Source organism: Mustelus asterias, chromosome 8 (genome assembly GCF_964213995.1).
Source record: "Mustelus asterias chromosome 8, sMusAst1.hap1.1, whole genome shotgun sequence".
Lineage (NCBI taxonomy): Eukaryota > Metazoa > Chordata > Chondrichthyes > Carcharhiniformes > Triakidae > Mustelus > Mustelus asterias.
This window is the reverse complement of record NC_135808.1, coordinates 109800042-109819704: the sequence shown is the minus strand read 5'-3', so window position 1 is coordinate 109819704 and position 19663 is coordinate 109800042. Positions and strand designations below refer to the sequence as shown.

The window sequence follows — 19663 nt, the reverse complement described above, 5'->3', positions numbered from 1 at the left end:
TCCCTTCACATCTTCGACAGAGCTTGCTGCTGCCTCAGTCTTGCTCTTCATTATTCAAATTTTTTATCTCCCTATCTCCTTTTTTACCTTTGTTCTCAAAGCTTAGTTGGTGAGTGTTCTTATGTTCTTATGAGTGTTACAAAGAAAATTACAGCACAGGAACAGGCCCTTCGCCCATCCAAGCCTGCACCGACCATGCTGCCCGACTGAACTAAAACCCCCTACCCTTCCGGAGACCATATCCCTCCATTCCCATCCTATTCATGTATTTGTCAAGACGCCCCTTGAAAGTCACTATCGCATCAGCTTCTATTACCTCCCCCGCCAGCGAGTTCCAAGCACCCACCACCCTCTGTGTAAAACACCTGCCTCGTACACCTCCTTTAAACCTTGCCCCTCGCACCTTAAACCTATGCCCCCTAGTAATTGACTCTTCCACCCTGGGAAAAAGCTTCTGACTCTCCACTCTGTCCATGTCCCTCATAATCTTGTAGACCTGGATCACTTTGAGCCTCTTGCAAGATCCTTTTTTCCCTGGAATGAACCACTTCTATTCGTCTTTGAATGTTAAAGTGGTTACATAAATGCAAGTGGTCCATAAGGAGCCAGCAAAATCAAAGCTCATCTTTTCAAATCAATTTTAAGTTTAAAGCTCGAGTACTTACTTTTGAGCTAATAGAACCAAGAATTTGATACACTGGTAGCAGCGGCTGCTGTCAACATTGTTACTCTGGTGCATCAGAGCTGTGGAAATGGGAGAAGAGAACTATTAATAATTTAAATCTAGATTGCAGCTACAGAGTGGCAGAATGTGCTGCTGGAGACAGCACAAGTTACAGATTGTTCACATAGGACACCAGTTGGTGTGGTTAAGCTAGACTTTGGGATAGCCACCAGCTGCGTGCACAACAGTGGGTACATACACCAACACATGCACACCAATGACAAAGGGCGGGAGGGAGGAAGACACACACATCTAACACACAATTCAGTTGGTTAAAAAATATTTAAGAATGTACCTACTCATGGCTTAATGGGTAAATACAGTGCTAAGTATTTCATATTTGGAAGGCTGAGATTGAATGCATGTCATGTATTGAGTTTTTATCAGCTCAGTTAGAGATGTGATCTCAGCTAGAGTGGCAGGTATATAATCGGCCTAAGCTTCCTGAGGAAAAGGGAGAGGAAAACAATAAGACCATAAGACCATAAGACATAGGAGCGGAAGTAAGGCCATTCGGCCCATCGAGTCCACTCCACCATTCAATCATGGTTGATTTCAACTCCATTTACCCGCTCTCTCCCCATAGCCCTTAATTCCTCGAGAAATCAAGAATTTATCAATTTCTGTCTTGAAGACGCTCAACGTCTCGGCCTCCACAGCCCTCTGTGGCAATGAATTCCACAGACCCACCACTCTCTGGCTGAAGAAATTTCTCCTCATCTCTGTTCTAAAGTGACTCCCTTTTATTCTAAGGCTGTGCCCCCGCGTCCTAGTCTCCCCTGTTAATGGAAACAACTTCCCTACGTCCATCCTATCTAAGCCGTTCATTATCTTGTAAGTTTCTATCAGATCTCCCCTCAACCTCCTAAACTCCAATGAATATAATCCCACGATCCTCAGACGTTCATCGTATGTCAGGCCTACCATTCCTGGGATCATCCGTGTGAATCTCCGCTGGACCCGCTCCAGTGCCAGTATGTCCTTCCTGAGGTGTGGGGCCCAAAATTGCTCACAGTACTCCAAATGGGGCCTAACCAGTGCTTTATAAAGCCTCAGAAGTACATCCCTGCTTTTGTATTCCAAGCCTCTTGAGATAAATGACAACATTACATTTGCTTTCTTAATTACGGACTCAACCTGCAAGTTTACCTTTAGAGAATCCTGGACTAGGACTCCCAAGTCCCTTTGCACTTTAGCATTATGAATTCTCTCTATAGCCTCTCTATCACCTCATTTTTAAAAAGTGCAGTTGGATTGTCAGGTTTAATGTGATGCCCTGTGGCTAGATAATCTGGCAATGCTCAATGTAAATGTCACAACACAAAAACAGTCCTAATCAAAGTAGCAACTGACATCCTGTATGACTATGACCATGGCACATCATAACTCCTCAGTCGCATCTAGGTTTTGACTACAACATCCTCCTTGGACATCTCTTCAGAATTACCCAGTTCAGTTGAATTGTCCTCACTTGACTTCAAGTCTTACTTATCCAATCACAGCAAGATGGCGGCCAATGATTTTTCTTTCTACCTCGTTACCTGTGGAATGCACAATATAACCCTTCCTCTTCATCATTCACATGCGGCTCTCTGGTGAAATCACAGAAACGTAGGATCAACTTCCACATATTCTTCAGCATCTAGCTCTATCTCTCTGCCACCTCTTTCAACCTTTCCACTGCATTGGTGTGGTCAGATTGCTTGCTGATATCTAATTTTGGTAAAAATCAGCATTTCCTGCAACTAAAACACTACAGATCAGGAAGGTTCTAGATTCCACTATCTGCTTGTGTAGAGTTAGAATTAAGAGTCATAGTTTGAGGATTGAGGTGAGGAGAAATCTCTTCACCCAGAGAGCAGTGGATCTGTGGAATTCTTTTGCCCAGGGTGAAGGGTCAATTACCCGGGGGCAAAGGTTGAGAGCGAGGGGGGAAAGGTTTGAGAGAGATGTAAGGGGCAGGCTTTTAACAGCGTGGTGAATGCCTGGAACGCGCTGCCTGAGTAGGTGGCGGAAGCAGATTCTATAACAATGTACAAGAGGCATCTGGATAGATACATGAATAGGCAGGGAATAGAGGGATATGGACCATGTAGAGGCAAGAAAATATTAGGTTAGAAAGGATCTGTATCTTGGTGGGCCAAAGGGCCTGGTCCTGTGCTGTACTGTTCTGTGTTGTTCTTAAACACGGGGAAGACTGAAGCTAGCCTTAGCCTTCACCACAAATTCTGTAAAATTGACAATGGCTCCAAACCTCTCCTGACAGTCTCAGGATGAATCAATTTGATTGCAACTTTGACATCCTATCCAACCCAAGCTTCTGACCCCATCTTCTCTTCCATCTTCATGGCGACCCACATTCCATTAACCTGACCATAACCCTCTTCCATCAGACATGATTATTCAATGCTCCCTTGACTAGCATTCCACCCTCAGTAAACAGCCGCTGATCCCTAACACTGCTACCCATATCCTATCCAAACACCTCATCATTCTAGTTCATTATTTCCATTGCTTTCAATCCCCACAAGTTTCCAATTTAAGCTGTTCATTTTTATATTTAAATGACTTTATCGTCTTGCTCCCTGACCCCCTAATCTCCAAGATGCTCCGGCCCAAAAGGCATCCATCAAAACACATAATTTGGCTCTTGTGCATTCAACCAACCATTGAAGGCTACATCTTTAACTGTCGGTCCCACATTCTGAAATCCTCCAAAAATCTTCCACCCCTCCCTGATCTTCCTTAAGATCTAGCTTAAAATTCATCTTTTTGACTCAGCTTTTGATCAACCCTCCAAAAATCTCCTTTGGCGCGATGTCTGTTATTGCCCAGTTACACCTTTATGAAGCACCTTGGGATGTTTTCCTTGTTAAAAGTGGTGTGTATACAAATGCAAGTTGATGCTTCCATTGGGAGAATTATATGGTGAATAGCTCCCTGAAAATGATGCTGAAGATTGTCAGTGTTGCAAAACTGAACCCTAGTGTAAGTAACAACATTTAGTGGAGAAAATAAAAATGATCAGGGTGAGGGGAGTGAAGACAAGTAACAGAGGCGTACCTAGTAGCCCTTTATCTGACTCGAAAGCAAACTTCAGGCGACGAGACTGCAATGGATCTTCAATGACCTTAATGAGAGGGGAAAATGAGAATAAATTACCAATAAATACTTTCTACATATTGGTTCTTCATCTCAGGGTGGGTGGGCTCCTGCAGCATTGCCAGCTGGCCACCCAAAGGTTAAAATTGATTACTTTTTGTGCTGTCAATCACCATCATCAACTGTGCGACATGCCAGCCTGTTACTGTTACTTCTGGCCATAACAAAAGTAAAGCCACAATTACACAAAATTCATTTACTTTATAACAATCATTCCTCCACATCATTTGTTAGCGTAATCCTGTTTCTTCATTTGATCTCTTCCTTCCCAGATAATCTGTTCCAAACTCTGGAAATACTGCTCTGAAAAATTTTCACTTTCTTAAAGAAAGATGGTTTGGGGAGGGGTTGGAGGAAGAGTCAGTCACAAGTCTTTTCTACAGTAATTTTGGTATGGGATGAGTTCCATGATAGGACAAAGAAACAAAGAAGCATTTAAGGAAATTGAAGACCACAAGTTGTTTGACCCACTTTAACCATTTGCATTCTGACAACAGCTTGTGGACACCAAGAAGTCACGTCCATTGGATTTATCTTTTTCTTGCGCAAAAGTCTAAAGCAGGCACCGATTAGAACAGTATCTCACTTACCAGAATTTCATGCAGTAACTGGAAGATGTTCTTCAGTTCATGAGGTGGAGCTGTCTCCAACTGATTCTATGTAACAGGGAATAGACACAACAGAAGTAACAAAAAGCCAACCCAAACTGAAACTAATTCTCTAGTGAACTTCTATAATGCTATTCGAAGCTCCTAATAAACACACAAATAGCAAAATGAGCAATCCTTCTCAGGCACTAAATTTGAATGGATCAAACTTAAAATTATAGTATGCAGGCAAATAATACAGTGCCACAGTGAGAACATGGTACTTGAATCTCAAAGACCGAGGCTGAAATTATGTTAATATTGCAAGGATAAATATCTGCCAAATTGCTGGGAATCTAAAATATAAAATTGCATGCATATAATTGGGCACTAAACATGACTCAATGGAAACAGATTGCCTGAATTAGAAGAACGTGGATACAAATTCTACTCTATACGATTTAGACTGTGCCGAGGTTAAACCAAGGTTAATTTTTTGTCTGTCGCATAGGCTGGATGTAAAAGTCCATCCTAGTCCCATGGCACTATTCAAAAAGCAGCATGGGATCTAGATGTGTGTGGATTTTGCTATTTTATAATAGTGATTATATTGCAAGGGTTCTATTCAAAGAATAGTGAAGTTTATTAGTGAAGTTTATTTATTAGTCACAAGTAAGGCTTACATTAACAGTGCAATGAAGCTACTGTGAAATTCCTCTAGCATGGGAGGTTTGTGATGGGCACTGTATAAATGCAATTAATTTCTTACTCACTTTCAATACGGACTTCAAATTCTGATAGCTCAACTCCCACAAAGAAAAGCACATTATTCAAAGAGGGAAAGCTACCAAGACAAGCTCTTATGGTTCCAAAGAACAATACAGCACAGGAACAGGCCCTTCGGCCCTCCAAGCCCGTGCCGCTCCCTGGTCCAAACTAGACCATTCTTTTGTATCCCTCCATTCCCAATCCGTTCATATGGCTATCTAGATAAGTCCATATACAGACAGAGGTGTGGGAGGTATTTTAACCTAACTTGCCTGATGGAAAACAGACAGGATTGTATTTGCTTCCAATTTACTATTCCACCTGACTTTAAAATTGGCCAAGGTGTAAGCTGAGCATCTAATTAAATTCTGTCAGTTTCCTGTTGGGTTAGAAGTTTAACCGTTGCCTACGTACAGTTAACCTTCTCCAACTGGGATGCAAGGTTTATGTTTATTTATTAGTGTTACAAGTAGGCTTACATTAACAGTGCAATGAAGTTACTGTGAAAATCCCCTAGTCGCCATACTCCGGCGCCTCTTCGGGTACACTGAGGGAGAATTTAGCATGGCCAATGCACTCAACTAGCACGTCTTTTGGACTATGGGAGGAAACCCACACAGACACGGGGAGAATGTGTCGACTCCGCACAGACAGTGACCCAAGCCGGGAATCGAACACAGATACCTGATGCTGTGAGGCAGCAGTGCTAATCAGTATGCCACCGTGCTGTCCCGTAAAATGCTACAAAAGGCTGCACTCTCTCCAAGATCAGAAGCGTTAGTTCAAGACAATAACATCTATGACAGGATATAGACTGTAAGATAGCTACACAAATTAAGAAAATATTCCCAAATTAGTTCATAACACAAGGAAAATCAATTGTTACTTTATCAAATGGTTCTTGACCCACTAAAGATGGAGGTGCATTCTTTTACTATTTCAGTTAACACAGGGCCTTGGTAAGAGGTTTAATTAAAGGGGAAAGAACGCAGATAAGTAAGTACAGGTTTGAGTGATATTTCTTGCTTACCACCAAGTTACTCATTGACGTCATTGGCAAGGAGTTACCTCTCTATTCTGCCTCCACCATTTTAACAGGAGTCAGACGTTTAAACCTGAACATCATAAGCTTAAAAGATTCACTAAATTGGGTCATCTCAAGAAGTTGGTCATATTTTTTTCTCACCTAAATGTGTAATCAAAACCATTGAAAACCAAGTGCTTTTAACAGCCTCTGTTGCACTGTGTGGTGCAAAGCTCAAAAGGAACAGTATCCAACCTGTTCCCTCCTCTGCCCACACTCATATTTATATCTTTGTTATCCTCATCATTTTCAGAATGTCCCTACCTATGGCATTCTCATTGTCTTGCCTTCCTCCACTTGAAACATTTATCCAATTTTCTTTCCAAGGTGCCTCAATCACTTCTTGTGTTAAACACTCCATGCTCCAACAACCTTCTGTATAAATACATTTCTCTTAACCTCTTTCCTTACCCTGAACAAAAGTGGACCCAACACTGACCACAGAAATTCACAACTTCCAACTCTCCTCTAGCTTGAGCAACACCTAGTATATCTTGTCTATTGATCAACTTTCAATCCAAGTTGCCACATTTTCTTCTGCCATCTACCTGAATTTTAACAGAGTTCATCAAGATGGCACCGGAACATGGTAACTTCTTGCGAGTTGTGCCCAACATACCCTCTAATTCTATCTTTTACTCTCGCTCTATTCCAAATTTCTCTGCACCCTAGCTTTGACAGTAACACTGCATTCTGCACCCTGTCCTTTCCTTCTCTATGTATGGCATGCTTTGTCTGTATAGCATGCAAGAAACAATACTTTTTGCTGTATAGTAATACACGTGACAATAAATCAAATCAGATACCCGATCAAATGTCTTCCAACAGTCCATATGCATCTAGCTTATCTATCCAATCAATTCTTCAAAGGTAACTCCTAAATTTGTCAAATGTAACTTGCCTTCAATAAAGCCATGCTGACTATTCTTAATTAACCGATGCATTTCTAAATGTTTACCATTTTTACCTCACAACCCTGCTATTGCTAGTTATTATTAAATGTCTGAGGTGCCAGGGAAACAGCTCTATGCATCTTGTGTGTTCCAATGTAGAGCATCTTTTCTACCACATTGGAAGATGTGGAAACGTTCCACGTTGAAACAAAGATATCTTTTCACTGCGTGAGTAACAAAAGCAAAGGAAAATGCCGAAGAATAAAATGTTCTATCCAAATACTCTTGTCATTTACCTTAATTGTTTGCAGCACCTGCACCACGGAGAAGTGTTCATTGCAGAAACAACAGTAAGTTACCATCTCAGAGATGACTGCCAAAGATCCAGTCAGCTCTCGCATAGCATACATAACCTGAAAGAACATAAAAGCAACAGTTAAAAAAATTACTTGCCTCCTTACAATTTCCCACAAGCTCATACAGAAGCACAAGTCTTATTTTTAAACTTATGTCAAGAATGTTAGCATTCATTTTGCTCCATTTTTGCAGGAATTTGCATCTTCTGGATGGAAGGGCACAAGAGCTGCCCTCAGACCTGTAAACACCACACTGTACTAAGACTCTAGAAGGTACATGTCACTTATAAAAAAAAGATTTCAATATATAGTGTAATAGTCCCAGTTAACTGATTTGATGATAATCATTTATATTTGCCTCTCCTCTATTTTTAGGACATGTAAACATTTTAAATACCACTTAACTCCCCACGTAGAGTTTTATAATACTAAAAAAAACTGCATCATTTCCTCTCGATTATAAAATAAATACCTCAAGCAAGTAGGCCTGTCCTTCAGGTCTGAAGAGAGTTTCCACATCTTGGTGCAAAGGTACCTGTGGGGTTGGTGCATGCCATTTATATTGCCCAGGATCTTGAACCAAAAACAAACATATTATTTACTGCTTGTATTCTTCCACTTGTTATTTTCCAATACAAGTCCTTTTGTTCCCAAATCTAAAGCACGCAGCTTAACATGAAAGTGAATCACTTTTTTTAATGAACTCAACATTGAATAATTCACATTGGTAGCAACTGACATTTAACTTAGAAAAGCAAAGTACTGAGGCCAGTAGAATTTGACATTGCATTTACTATTCCTAATATTGCAAAGTTTTGGATTTCAATTGCAACGTTTAATAGCTCACAGCAGAATCTACATAAACAGGGAGGGGAATGCATTGAAGTTGGTCTCTTCTGGTTACTTTCAATCACTCCCCAGTGACTGGTCAAGATGACAAATTGCTTCACCTTCCCTCCCCTGCTGTAGGTACAGTGAATGGTGCAAAACAACTACAAGTGAAGGGGAAAAAAATTAGAAATTAACTTTTTTTAAAAAGCACTTCATTGAGAAACTAAGAACAAGTTGAAGAAGAAGAAGAGCAGCACTAACGGACTAGTTTCCTAACATGGTATGGGTAACCTCCAATATTACCATTCGATCACAATTTATTTACAAGAGGAGAGTAATAAACTGAAAGCATCTACATTCATAGGATTGGAGTCCCTAAAGTGCTTGCTCTGGTTCAAACAGGAGCAGATAGCTCTTCATTTCTGTCTACTCCTCAAGAAATGAATAGTTGACAGGATTGTTTGAGGACAACCTCAGGAGAATTTCATCATCCCATTTGTGGTCATCTACTATAATTAATACCCTACCCTAACAGCAGAGAGAGAAATTCTGCACAAAATTAGAAGTCAAAGTAAGTGATTCTTTTGGATAGTGAAACACAGAGAACTGTTTACATAGGAGGCAGTGACAAGCGGTATATTCACCATCCGTGAGGAGAAGTGGTAGATTAGGTACAGAAATTGCTTCTGTCTAATGTAGGGAGGGAGATTTAATGATGCTCTTTCATACAGCAAATCTATCCTGCGAGTAACTAAACCATACAGATCAGAATGATTCCATCCCAATTCTGTGCCGAGTTCATTTATCTGAGCCAGAATGTGGCAGCTGGAACTGAAAAGTCCTTAAGAAATCCTTTGAGCATTCTTCAGGTTGGGAAAACTGGCCAGAATTTCAATTCACAATAACATTTCATCCTGCAAATGATGCATTTGAACAGCTTACGGACACTCCTAAAACTCTCATAAACAACTACTACTTGAGTGAGCTACCACAGTTCATGTAATACTGTTGAATAATGTGTAGCAAAGCAAAACGGAAAATGAATCTGGTGACTTTCCCAGGAATAAGCATCACTTCAATGTATAATGTAAACAAATAATTTATTTTCAGAGTACTACATTTTGCAATACAACTTCTATAAAACTTTGTTCCTCATTTGAATATTTCATCCTTTATCTAACCACTCATTTCTTCTTCAAAATGGGTATTTCTCACCTGCAAACCATGCTATATTCCTTGCTTAAATCTCTTCAATGTTCTCACTGGCAGTAACTTTAACCTGGACTTCAGCTCATCCTGCTCCATCTCCTCAGATGTTCCCAACCTTCTGTCCCCACTCAGCTGCATCTTCCATACCCATCCTGATAATTTATCACACAAGACCTAATTAACTCCAGGGATACGATTACTTATGGTGTAATCTTGCATCATGACATCTCATTCACCATACAGGTTTCCAATCATACTGACAAGTCAGTTACTTCAGTCAACTTGCTAATCAAAGGTTTTACACCTATCCTCAAGGCCCCACTTCCACTAAATCCTGGAGAGTCGCTCAACTCCACTTCACAGATTATAGTCCTACTCTTTGATCATTTCCTCAAGTTCTGAGCAAACAATAACTAAAACGGATACTGAAGCACAAAGTTGCACAGGGATCCACAATTCAATGATTCTTAAAGTCCTGGCAACATTTTACTGACCGCAGACCTACACAAATTAACCTCTAAAAGAAAGAAAACTCAACTCACCAACAGTCAACAAAGATGAAATGTCTGAGTGTAGGACTAGTGATGCCAAAGTGATATGAAGATACCAGAACTCACGGGCCTGTGCTGAGCTCCAGCGTCGATTCTAATAGAAAATCAAAGCTATATTTAGTGTTGAACGGGGAAGACCTCATTTGGAGGGTTCATGCCATTACAAATGTGAAAAGGGTCAAATATTTTGTTTTAATATTACAGCAGCAAAGTACGATAGATGCTGGAAATCTGAAATAAGAATAGAAAAGGCTAAATACTCAACAGCATCTATGGAGAATGAAATAGTGTTAATGCTTCAGATTAGTTTCCCTCAATCAAAACAGGCTCGAAACATTAATTCCGTTTCCTGTTCTGAGTATTACTGGTATCATCTGTGTTTATTTATGTAAAATATGACTACCAGCCTTTGGATTCTTCTTCTGCTTCATTCAAGGTTAAGAAACTTAGGAAAATGCTAGGACGCAATTGATCCACTGAATACAAGGACAGAGAAAGGCACCTCCAAGTAAAAAAATTGGACATTTCATCATCTGACCAGGTTGAAATTACAATAGTGTTTACTTCACTGGCTAACTTTAGGGACACCAATTAGTAATATACAGTATTCCATAATAAAGTCTCTAAAAGAGCATCATACTTACTTGGTTGTTCTGCCTTGATGGACCCAACAGGAAACAAAGCATACGTTTGAATGCAGAGTGCTTGAATAGTAGCTGGCAGGCCTTGAAACCCTGAATGACAAGAAAGTGATCGAGAAGAGAGCAGAAAAATATCACTAAGAGTGCAACCCACTTAATCATTTCGCAATTAAAATACGAGAGAGAATCTCCTGAAATCAAGCTACACGATATTTGACTTGAAATAGTATTTTTGGGGAGGAGGAAAGAAAAATCAAATAAAAGCTCTTCTGTCTTAAATTAGTCAAAGTCTCAAAGTTGTTAAAACACCAAGGTTCAAAGCTTAAAGTAATTAGAGGCCAATCTCTAGTTGAAATGCTGCAACAGATGCTCAGCAACTTGTCAAATAAAGTTTAATTTATTATTCAATAAAAAATTTGAAGTTGTACTCTAAGTTGCTTCAAAGCTCATACACATTTTGTTTGCAGAGTTCTTATTGTAAAAATCACAATTGATCCTCAACTGGGTGGAGTGAGCCTCAGCTAGCTTGAAAACAATACTTTCAGATAATTCTAGCCTGGCTCCTTTCGCATTAGTGGACATAAGCTCCCCTGTAATTGAAAACTTATTATTTTGAGAGTTGATAGTTCCTTTTGGTAGCACAATTAAAATAGACTAGCTATATACTTTACCTTCTGTACAAAGTTGTTGAAGAGGATGAAGTACTGGGAGCAATTTTTACAATTCTCTGCTACGTCCTTGTCGAGCAAGGCAAGTAGCACATCCAGTAACTGGTCCAATCCTTTGAGCTGAAGAAATAAACAATCTTTCTAAGAACTTTCAACACAATTTAACCGTTAAAATATACATTGTATTGCTGAAATTGAGCGAATGCATTGCTTGGAATAGAACTGGAAATTTTGTCACTGGTTTGCATTATGCTGCACAGTAATATTCTTGTCTTCTTATTGAATGTTCAATGCAGGAGTATTGAGCTGAATTGATATGGTGGTCCTGTTTCTGATATCCAAGCACTCTGTGGGCTAGTCCAGTAATAGTTACCTGGACCTACTGGGGTAGAAATAAAGCTTGGATTCAGCCATTTTTAGAGTGTAAAGTGGGAGCAATGTATAACATTTGTAGGTGGAAGGAGTTGTAACTTATCTGCGGCAATGGCAAAACTGTCATATCTTATTAATCCTCACTGTATCAGGGTGTACCTAATGGTTGCTTGATATCAACCTTGGATCGATTTAAATATGCAGAATAGGGTTTTGTGCCTGTTTTAAAACTCTTTTTCAAAATGCATAAAAAATGGGGGCCTTGCAATCTGTACAGCAGTTTAAAGAGCTGTTCTTAAAGGGTCCACTGGAGGACACTGAAAAATTGTGGGTAATTTTTTTTTTACATCCCATTCTGAGGATCAGGAGTACTTCTCTTGTTTGACAACACTTCTGTGGGCATCTGATGTCTGTATTTGGTGTTCAAGCATGTCACAACTCCATAGATTGTAGCTTGCAAAGACAGGGCGCACAGATATCATTGAACAGTGAGAATCTTAAGTACCTGTTGTTGTCCCACATTTGGTGGAAACTATCAATCTCTATTTAACCACACAAAGTTCCCAGATTTTATTTATTCCTTTAGTCGGCTCTCCACCCTGACCTGCTTCCACTCATCTCGGAGTTGCTCCTGGTTCTGCAAATGATATTGGACTCCAACGTGCATTCTCCTTTCTTCTTGCACTGCACCCATCATTAGGAACCCCAATCCCGAATCCTCCATGACTGACAGCTTCCCCTCAATTTTATGATCACTATTTTTCAGTCTCGCTTTCTCCCCCAAGCTCCCCTCTCTCTGACTACCCTCATCCCCCGTTGGTCCCCCGCCGTCTCACTCACTCAACACCCATTTCCCAGACACTGAAGGAAGTTGGGACAGGGAGGGAGTGGTGATGTGTAAAAGAGCAGAGCACTATCTGGAGGAAGCAGTGCCCAGGAAACTCTGCAACCACAAGCACAGCACACTGTGGGGCCGATGAAACATTTCCACATGTTCCGTGATGTAGTAGACTTCACTTCTAGCCTACACTTAACAGGCACTTTAGACATTAAAAGGTATTAAGTAGAAGGAACGTTATCCTAACCCTAAACATCCCCAACCTGTGAATAACCTGATGCTGATGCAAGCTATTAAAAAGGAAGGTTTTTGCCATTTTTAAAAAAAACACAGGCATTCAATAAAGCCAATTTACTACAATGTGCAATGCTTTTCTTCAGATGGTTTTAAAAAAATAGCTGTGGCAGAGACAAATGAGGCGACAAAAGATTTTATTATGTTCCACCATTAATAATTTTAATAATTGATCCATTCCTTGCCTGAACTTTTAATAAATTAGTCAGTAACAGAGGCTTAAGTAAGCATTCTGCAAACATTGAGCTAATTTGCGACCCTATGACCATGATATGCAAAACAAACTGTTCACTGCTCTACATAACATAAATATATGTACAGTAACAATGTTCTTAAAAATTAAAAACAGACATTCTCCATATGAAAGTTACTAACCTTTTCTTGATAAAGCAAGGCACTCTCGAGGGCTTTCTCTAGGATGGTAGCAACAGTTACTCGAACCTCCCGGACAGAACACTCCAGAAGAAAAATCCTGGTGTCCACATGCAGGGAAAAAGAAAGAAAGTGGATTTTGTTCTGTCATTTCCCTCCCTATTTCCCCCTCAAACTATACTACCCTCAACCAAAGTGTGAGTAGCAATAGGAGGGCGGACAAAACAGGGCAAGTCGAACCAGGAGAATGGTTTGCGATATATCAGCTGCATTGCAAGTTTAAACCAGGACTTATCAGGTAGGTATATATGCATTGTGAGCAAGGGCAGGAGATCACAACATGAAGGCTGCATCAGGAACAGGGTGGTCATGAGTAAACATTACCTGCCTGTCATACCTCCCTTCTCCTCTATTGTCTATCTACTGTCTATTCCACCCCCCCTCCCATTTTATTCAGTGTCCTCCTCCCTCACATTGTTTCCCCTTTCACTTTCAGCTGCTTTATGCAAATTTAGTTACGGGGACAATAAGGAGTTTATAAATTGGAAGGCCACGAAGGATTCTAAAATATATTTAAATGCCTGGATGACAGAAGGAGACCAACATTAGGAGGAGGTTCACATGAGTTAATGCATCCTACAGTGTGATCCACACAGTGTTACCTTCAACGGTAAAGCTGGTAGCATGTTGTGATCATGGTTCTTAATACAAGTCAGACAGATTAAACTTGGAGAGGTTAAAGTTGCTCAACTTCTGTTTAAGGCACTTTGCCAGTACAGAATAAAAGGAGATTTACTTTCCATTTGGCCGTGTTATTCCCGAGATGTCATAGGTCAGAAATGCTAGGATTTATCTTTAAGGTCATATTAGCATGCACCATTAAGATTTAGAGGATTACATGTTTGATTGCATCCCCGTTTGCAGGAGTTGGGACGTCTTGTTAAAGTTGTACAAGACATTGGTAAGGCCACACTTGGAATACTGTGTGCAATTCTGATCACCCTATTATAGAAAGGATATTATTAAACTAGAAAGAGTGCAGAAAAGATTTAGTAGGATGCTACCGGGACTTGATGGATTGAGTTATAAGGAGAGGCTGGATAGACTGGGACTTTTTTCTCTGGAGCATAGAAGGCTGAAGGGTGATCTTATAGAGATCTATAAAATAATGAGGGGCACAGATCAGATAGATAGTCAGTATCTTTCCCCAAAAGTAAGGGAGTCTAAAACTAGAGGGCATAGGTTTAAGACGAGAGGGGAGAGATACAAAAGTGTCCAGAAGGGCAATTTGTTCACAAAGAGGGTGGCGAGTGTCTGGAACGAGCTGCCAGAAGGTAGTAGAGACTGGTACAATTTTGTCTTTTAAAAAGCATTTAGATAGTTACATGGGTATGATGGATATAGAGGGATATGGGCCAAATGCGGGCATTTGGGATTAGCTTAGGGGTTTTAAAATAAAAAGGGCGGCATGGACAAGTTGGACCGAAGGGCCTGTTTCCATGCTGTAAACCTCTATGACTCTATGACTCTCATCTTTAATCTAAAGCTTTTGCTGATTCTAACAGGACTTCGTGCTCTGAACTAGGATTTGAGGTACACCGATGATTCCTAATTGCAGAGAAATTAAAAATGCAGCAGTATGGCCCAAAGCCAGGAAGAAACTAAAGACTGAAAGCATAAAATAAACCAAGCTAAATCTACTTTCCCATGTTTAATCTGATAACATGCCTTAGCTTGCTTGCATAAACACACATCCTGTCTCCACCTCCTTTTGAAAGATTGCAATTTAAACCGTTCTTGAGCAGAGATGGGCTGATGTCAGCTCATAATTACCATGTGAGCCAACAAACCAATCACAAAGATCAACACTCTCAAGGACCACCTCCAGTGATAAAGATTTAACTGCTAAACATTTATGTTGGCAAGCATGCTCACATTCAACTGCACAAAGTAGAATACAGGCATCAATTGGAGGTCAAAATGATCAGGCGTTTTCTCCGTACAGATGTGTTCTGACTTAGAAAGTTTCTTCACAACATTACTGCAATGAGTCAGTGTAGAGTACTGCAACCATAACCCCAGACACTGCTAAAACATGCAACTGAATAATCTTCAGCACATTTACTGATTTCAGAAATAATGAATTTAAACTGATATATTTGAAGATTAAATAGTGCATTATATTCAACAGAACAAAACTGAAAACAAAAATATTTCACATTTAAAGAGCAAATTTCATTCGGGGTTCTTTAAATATTGGTAAAAGTGTCAAAAGAACTTTTAAGTAACGGCTCTGCTGGCAACACTGGAGCAAGTTCCTGAAAGTGTTACTGATCCTGACTAGGTTTCAAGTTACTGATGGTCAATGATCACTGATACTGGGGCTTTAGTTCTGCCTGCAGCACCTTCTCCCAAATTGTTCTCACATCCCCCCCGAGCACTAATCATAGAATCTCTACAGTGCAGAAGGAGGCCATGCGGCCCATCGAGTCTGCACCGACCACTATCCCACCCAGGCCCGATCCCCATAACCCCATGCATTTACCCTAGCGAGTCCCCTGACACTAAGGGGCAATTTAGCATGGCCACTCTACTTAACCCGCACATCTTTGGACTAAGATATTATCTTTTTAAATATTAAAGTAATATTGAGTCTCTCCTCTCCCACAAACACATATATGAGCAACATGCAAATCTAAACAAAAAATATAAAACATGATGAGCCAAACAGAATTGCTAACTTGGGAGTTATAGAATTTAGAGAGATGCAGCTGCTGACTTACTACAACTTCAAGATGTAGAAATTTTGTAGTCTTTCTTAAATCCTTTAAGGTCACTTAAAGGAGTGAGCATTTTATCAATTTTTTAAGCCTGTTTTTAGACTCACTTGATTAGTTCTCGTCCTTCAGAGCCAATCAGGAATTCAACCAGCCACTGGCATGCCTCACAGCTATTTGAAAGCAACCTCTCGATGAGGGTAATCCATTCTCCTGTGTCCACCCTGTAATAAAAATCAGAAATCCCCACATACTGAAAGGTTCAAACACACCAACTACGATTAAACTCAACTATTAACACAGCACAAAACCAGGCTAGTACAATACATGAAAGGACAAGGCTCCTAGTGTGCAAAACCAAACGCAAAGTGCTTCTATAGTCTTCAGACATCTGTTATTAGGAATAGATTTCTAATCTTCTAGAGACATACCGGAAACACAAAACTCCTCAAGTTGTGACTTCATTACTGTTGTGACATGACTGATGTGCACTGAGAGAGAGAGAGGTGTCACTTTTAACACATTTACAAATGACCAGGCAATCAAGATGATCTAATATCTTCTAGATAAACTCTCAATCTTTGGAAGATACAAAGTTAAATGAGGGAAAGTTGAATTTTATAAAGATGTTGGGAAGAATTTTTAAAATCAAAAATTGGCTATAGTTTGGAATAATTCTCTCAACCAGGTCGTAGGAGGAGAAATAAAAACAGAAAACACTGTACTCAGCAGGCCAGGCAACATCTGTGCAGAGTCATGAGGTCAAAAACCAAGAAACCTCTTCCTAACAGTAACTGGGAGTACCTATGACACATGGACTGCAATAGTTCAAGTCTGTGCCTCATCACTACCTTCTTGAGGGCAAATAAGGGTGGGCAACAAGTGCTGGTTTTGCCAACACACAAGGGTGGCACAGTGGTTAGCACTGCTGATTCAGTACCAGGGACCCAGGTTCAATTCCAGCCTTGGGTAACTGTGTGGAGTTTGCATGTTCTCCCCATGTTTGCGTGTGTTTCCTCCAGGTGCTCTGGTTTCCACCCACAGTCCAAAGATGTGCTAGTTAGGCAGACTGGCCATGCTAAATTGCCCTTTAGTGTATGAGAGATTAGCAGGGCAAATATGTTGGGTTAGGGGGATAGGGCCTGGGTGGGATTGTTGTCAGTGTAGGCACGATTGGCCAAATGGCCTCCTTCTGCACTGTAGGGATTCTATAGATAGATTCCCAGAATGAGAAGGTTGGTTGATGAAGAGAGACTGAGTAAATTTGACTTATTCTGGCGAGTGAAAAATGAGGGGGAGGGGTGATCTCTCTGAAACATACAAGATTCTGAAGAGGCTTGACAGGGTAGACACTGAAGAAGTTGTTTCTCTGGCTGGAAATATGGATAAAATGATTAATCATTTAGGACTGAGATGAGGAGAAATGTCTTCACTCAGTGGGTTGCTAATTTTTGGAAATGCCTACACCAGAGGGTCGTGAGTGCTCCATTGTTGAGTACATTTAAGGCTGAGCTGGGCAGATTTTTAATCTTTTTGGGAATTGAAGGATATGGAGAAAGGGCAGGAAAAGAGAGTAGAGGCAGAAGGTCAGCCATGATCACGAATGACAGAGCAGGTTAGAGGGGCCATTTGATCTACTTATGGTCCTATTTTTTGTGTTAGGAAAGATTAAACAAATCCAGGCTTTTCGGTTAGGAAAGGACTTTGTGGAATGCTAACTGAGGCCATACATATATTTAAGGACTTGAAGTATGCCGATGGGCTGAAATTCCTTGTCTTCTGCCCTTGCAAATCATACTTCTCAAATGTGGTTTGAACTACCTATGAGCATCTCCAAGGGATGTGGACTGGTGAAGTACTGAATGATACAGGAAGATTTTAGACTCCCTTTCCTACAAGAAAAATCAGGCCAGTAGGGCATACATTTAGATTAGAACAAAGAGAACAAAGAATAGTACAGCACAAGAACTGGCCCTTCAAGCCTGCGCAGATCAGGGTGCCTGCCTAAACTAAAACTGTATGCACTTACGGAGTGCGTATCCTTCCATTCCCATCCTAGTCATGTATTCATCTAGATGCCCCTTAAATGCCGCTATCGTACCTGCTCCCTATCTCCCCACCTCCCCAGGCAGCGTGTTCCAGACATTCATCACCCTTGGTGTAAAAAAACTTGCCTCACACATCTCTAAACTTTTCCCCACGCACCTTAAACCTACGTCCCCTAATACTTGACTTTTCTACCTAGGAAAGAGCATCTGATATCCACTCTGTCCATGCCACTCAATTAATAAAAACTAAAGTCATAAGAGATCCATACCTGAGTTTTTTCTTGGTTCGCAAATAGGTCTGGAAGAGGAACTGGATGGCTAGTTTCATGCTGGCCTTTGCCATTGTTTGGTACACAGGGTGTTTCAGTTTAGTCTATGGGGAACAAGCGCATCAGAATGAGAAGCACAGGAAAAGCTAAACTGTAAGAAGGCTAAAGTTTTAGGAATTAGAATATGGGCTAAATTTGAACATGTGTTACAGGGGTGAAAGCACCATGCTCACATTTCTCTTTCAGCTTTTGACAATTTGCTAATATCTGTTGTAACAAGTAAAGATGGATTCCCTCGAGTGGACTTGCCTGTGTTACAGTTTATTCACTATTCATTGCCAACCTTGATTAATGACACGTGACCAGGCATGCACAGGGCATAATGCACAGAAATCATGTGCATACTTTGATTAATTGAGATATTTTGTTACAAGGAAACAGAAGTTTTTTTTTCCTGCAAGGAGACTATTATGTTGCAGCACTTCATATACAAGCAAAATGTGAAACTAATGAAGAGGTGAAATAGGAGGCGAAGAAACTTCGATTGATAAAAATCTGGCCATGTTCTCAGATTCCACCCCCACCCATGTGCTTCATAACCAATTTACATTCACTGCACTTCAAAAATAATTATGTACTTAAATGCAGCAATTAATTGCACAGAGCAAAGTCCTGACATGTAGGTTAATCTGGCTCTCAAGAAACAAAGTGATCTGCCTTTTGGGTGGTACAGGCCAGAATGAGAACTCCCTGCTCTTGTTCCAGAACTTCCACTAGCATTTTTTTGTCCACTTGACCGATAGACAGACCCTTGATTTAACTGTTCATTCAACTTTGCTGTGCTACCACAAGAACTGATTGAAGCATCAGCTCTAGAATCTCGAACCCAGAAACTTATCATTTAAAAACAATGTGCTACTATCCAAACTAAAACGGCTCAGATTTTGATCCCTGAATCAATCTCTGCATGATGCCCTTATAGTTGGTCGCACTCTTGCCTTGGAGTCAGACGATTCTGGGTTCAAATCCTATTCCAGGAGTTGAGCACAAAAATTAAGGCTGATGCTCCAGTACAGGGTTAAAAGCCATCTTTCGGATGAGGTTTTAAACGTATGCCTGTCTGCTCTTGCAGGTGGATGTATAAGACCCCATTTCAAAGAAGAGCAGGGGAGTTATCCCCATAATATTTATCCCTCAATCAACATCTCAAAAACAGTTA

General features: G+C 40.4%; 1 protein-coding gene across 3 annotated transcripts in view; it reads right to left on the bottom strand.

The window, feature by feature from the left end:
* The window catches only part of usp24 (ubiquitin specific peptidase 24), a 162443-nt gene that overhangs the window by 10181 nt on the left and 132599 nt on the right, over positions 1–19663 (bottom strand). For 2 of the 3 annotated variants that reach the window (XM_078218710.1, XM_078218711.1), the window contains exons 53-63: positions 18445–18548; positions 16238–16351; positions 13354–13450; positions 11478–11594; positions 10810–10899; positions 10157–10259; positions 8047–8147; positions 7515–7631; positions 4477–4542; positions 3788–3854; positions 666–744 (exon numbers count right to left, since the gene is read on the bottom strand). In XM_078218710.1, the coding sequence (XP_078074836.1) occupies positions 666–744; positions 3788–3854; positions 4477–4542; positions 7515–7631; positions 8047–8147; positions 10157–10259; positions 10810–10899; positions 11478–11594; positions 13354–13450; positions 16238–16351; positions 18445–18548 (1055 nt within the window). Of the gene's footprint in view, positions 1–665; positions 745–3787; positions 3855–4476; positions 4543–7514; positions 7632–8046; positions 8148–10156; positions 10260–10809; positions 10900–11477; positions 11595–13353; positions 13451–16237; positions 16352–18444; positions 18549–19663 lie in introns of those variants that run through there. The other variant, XR_013498548.1, reaches the window with a different exon arrangement.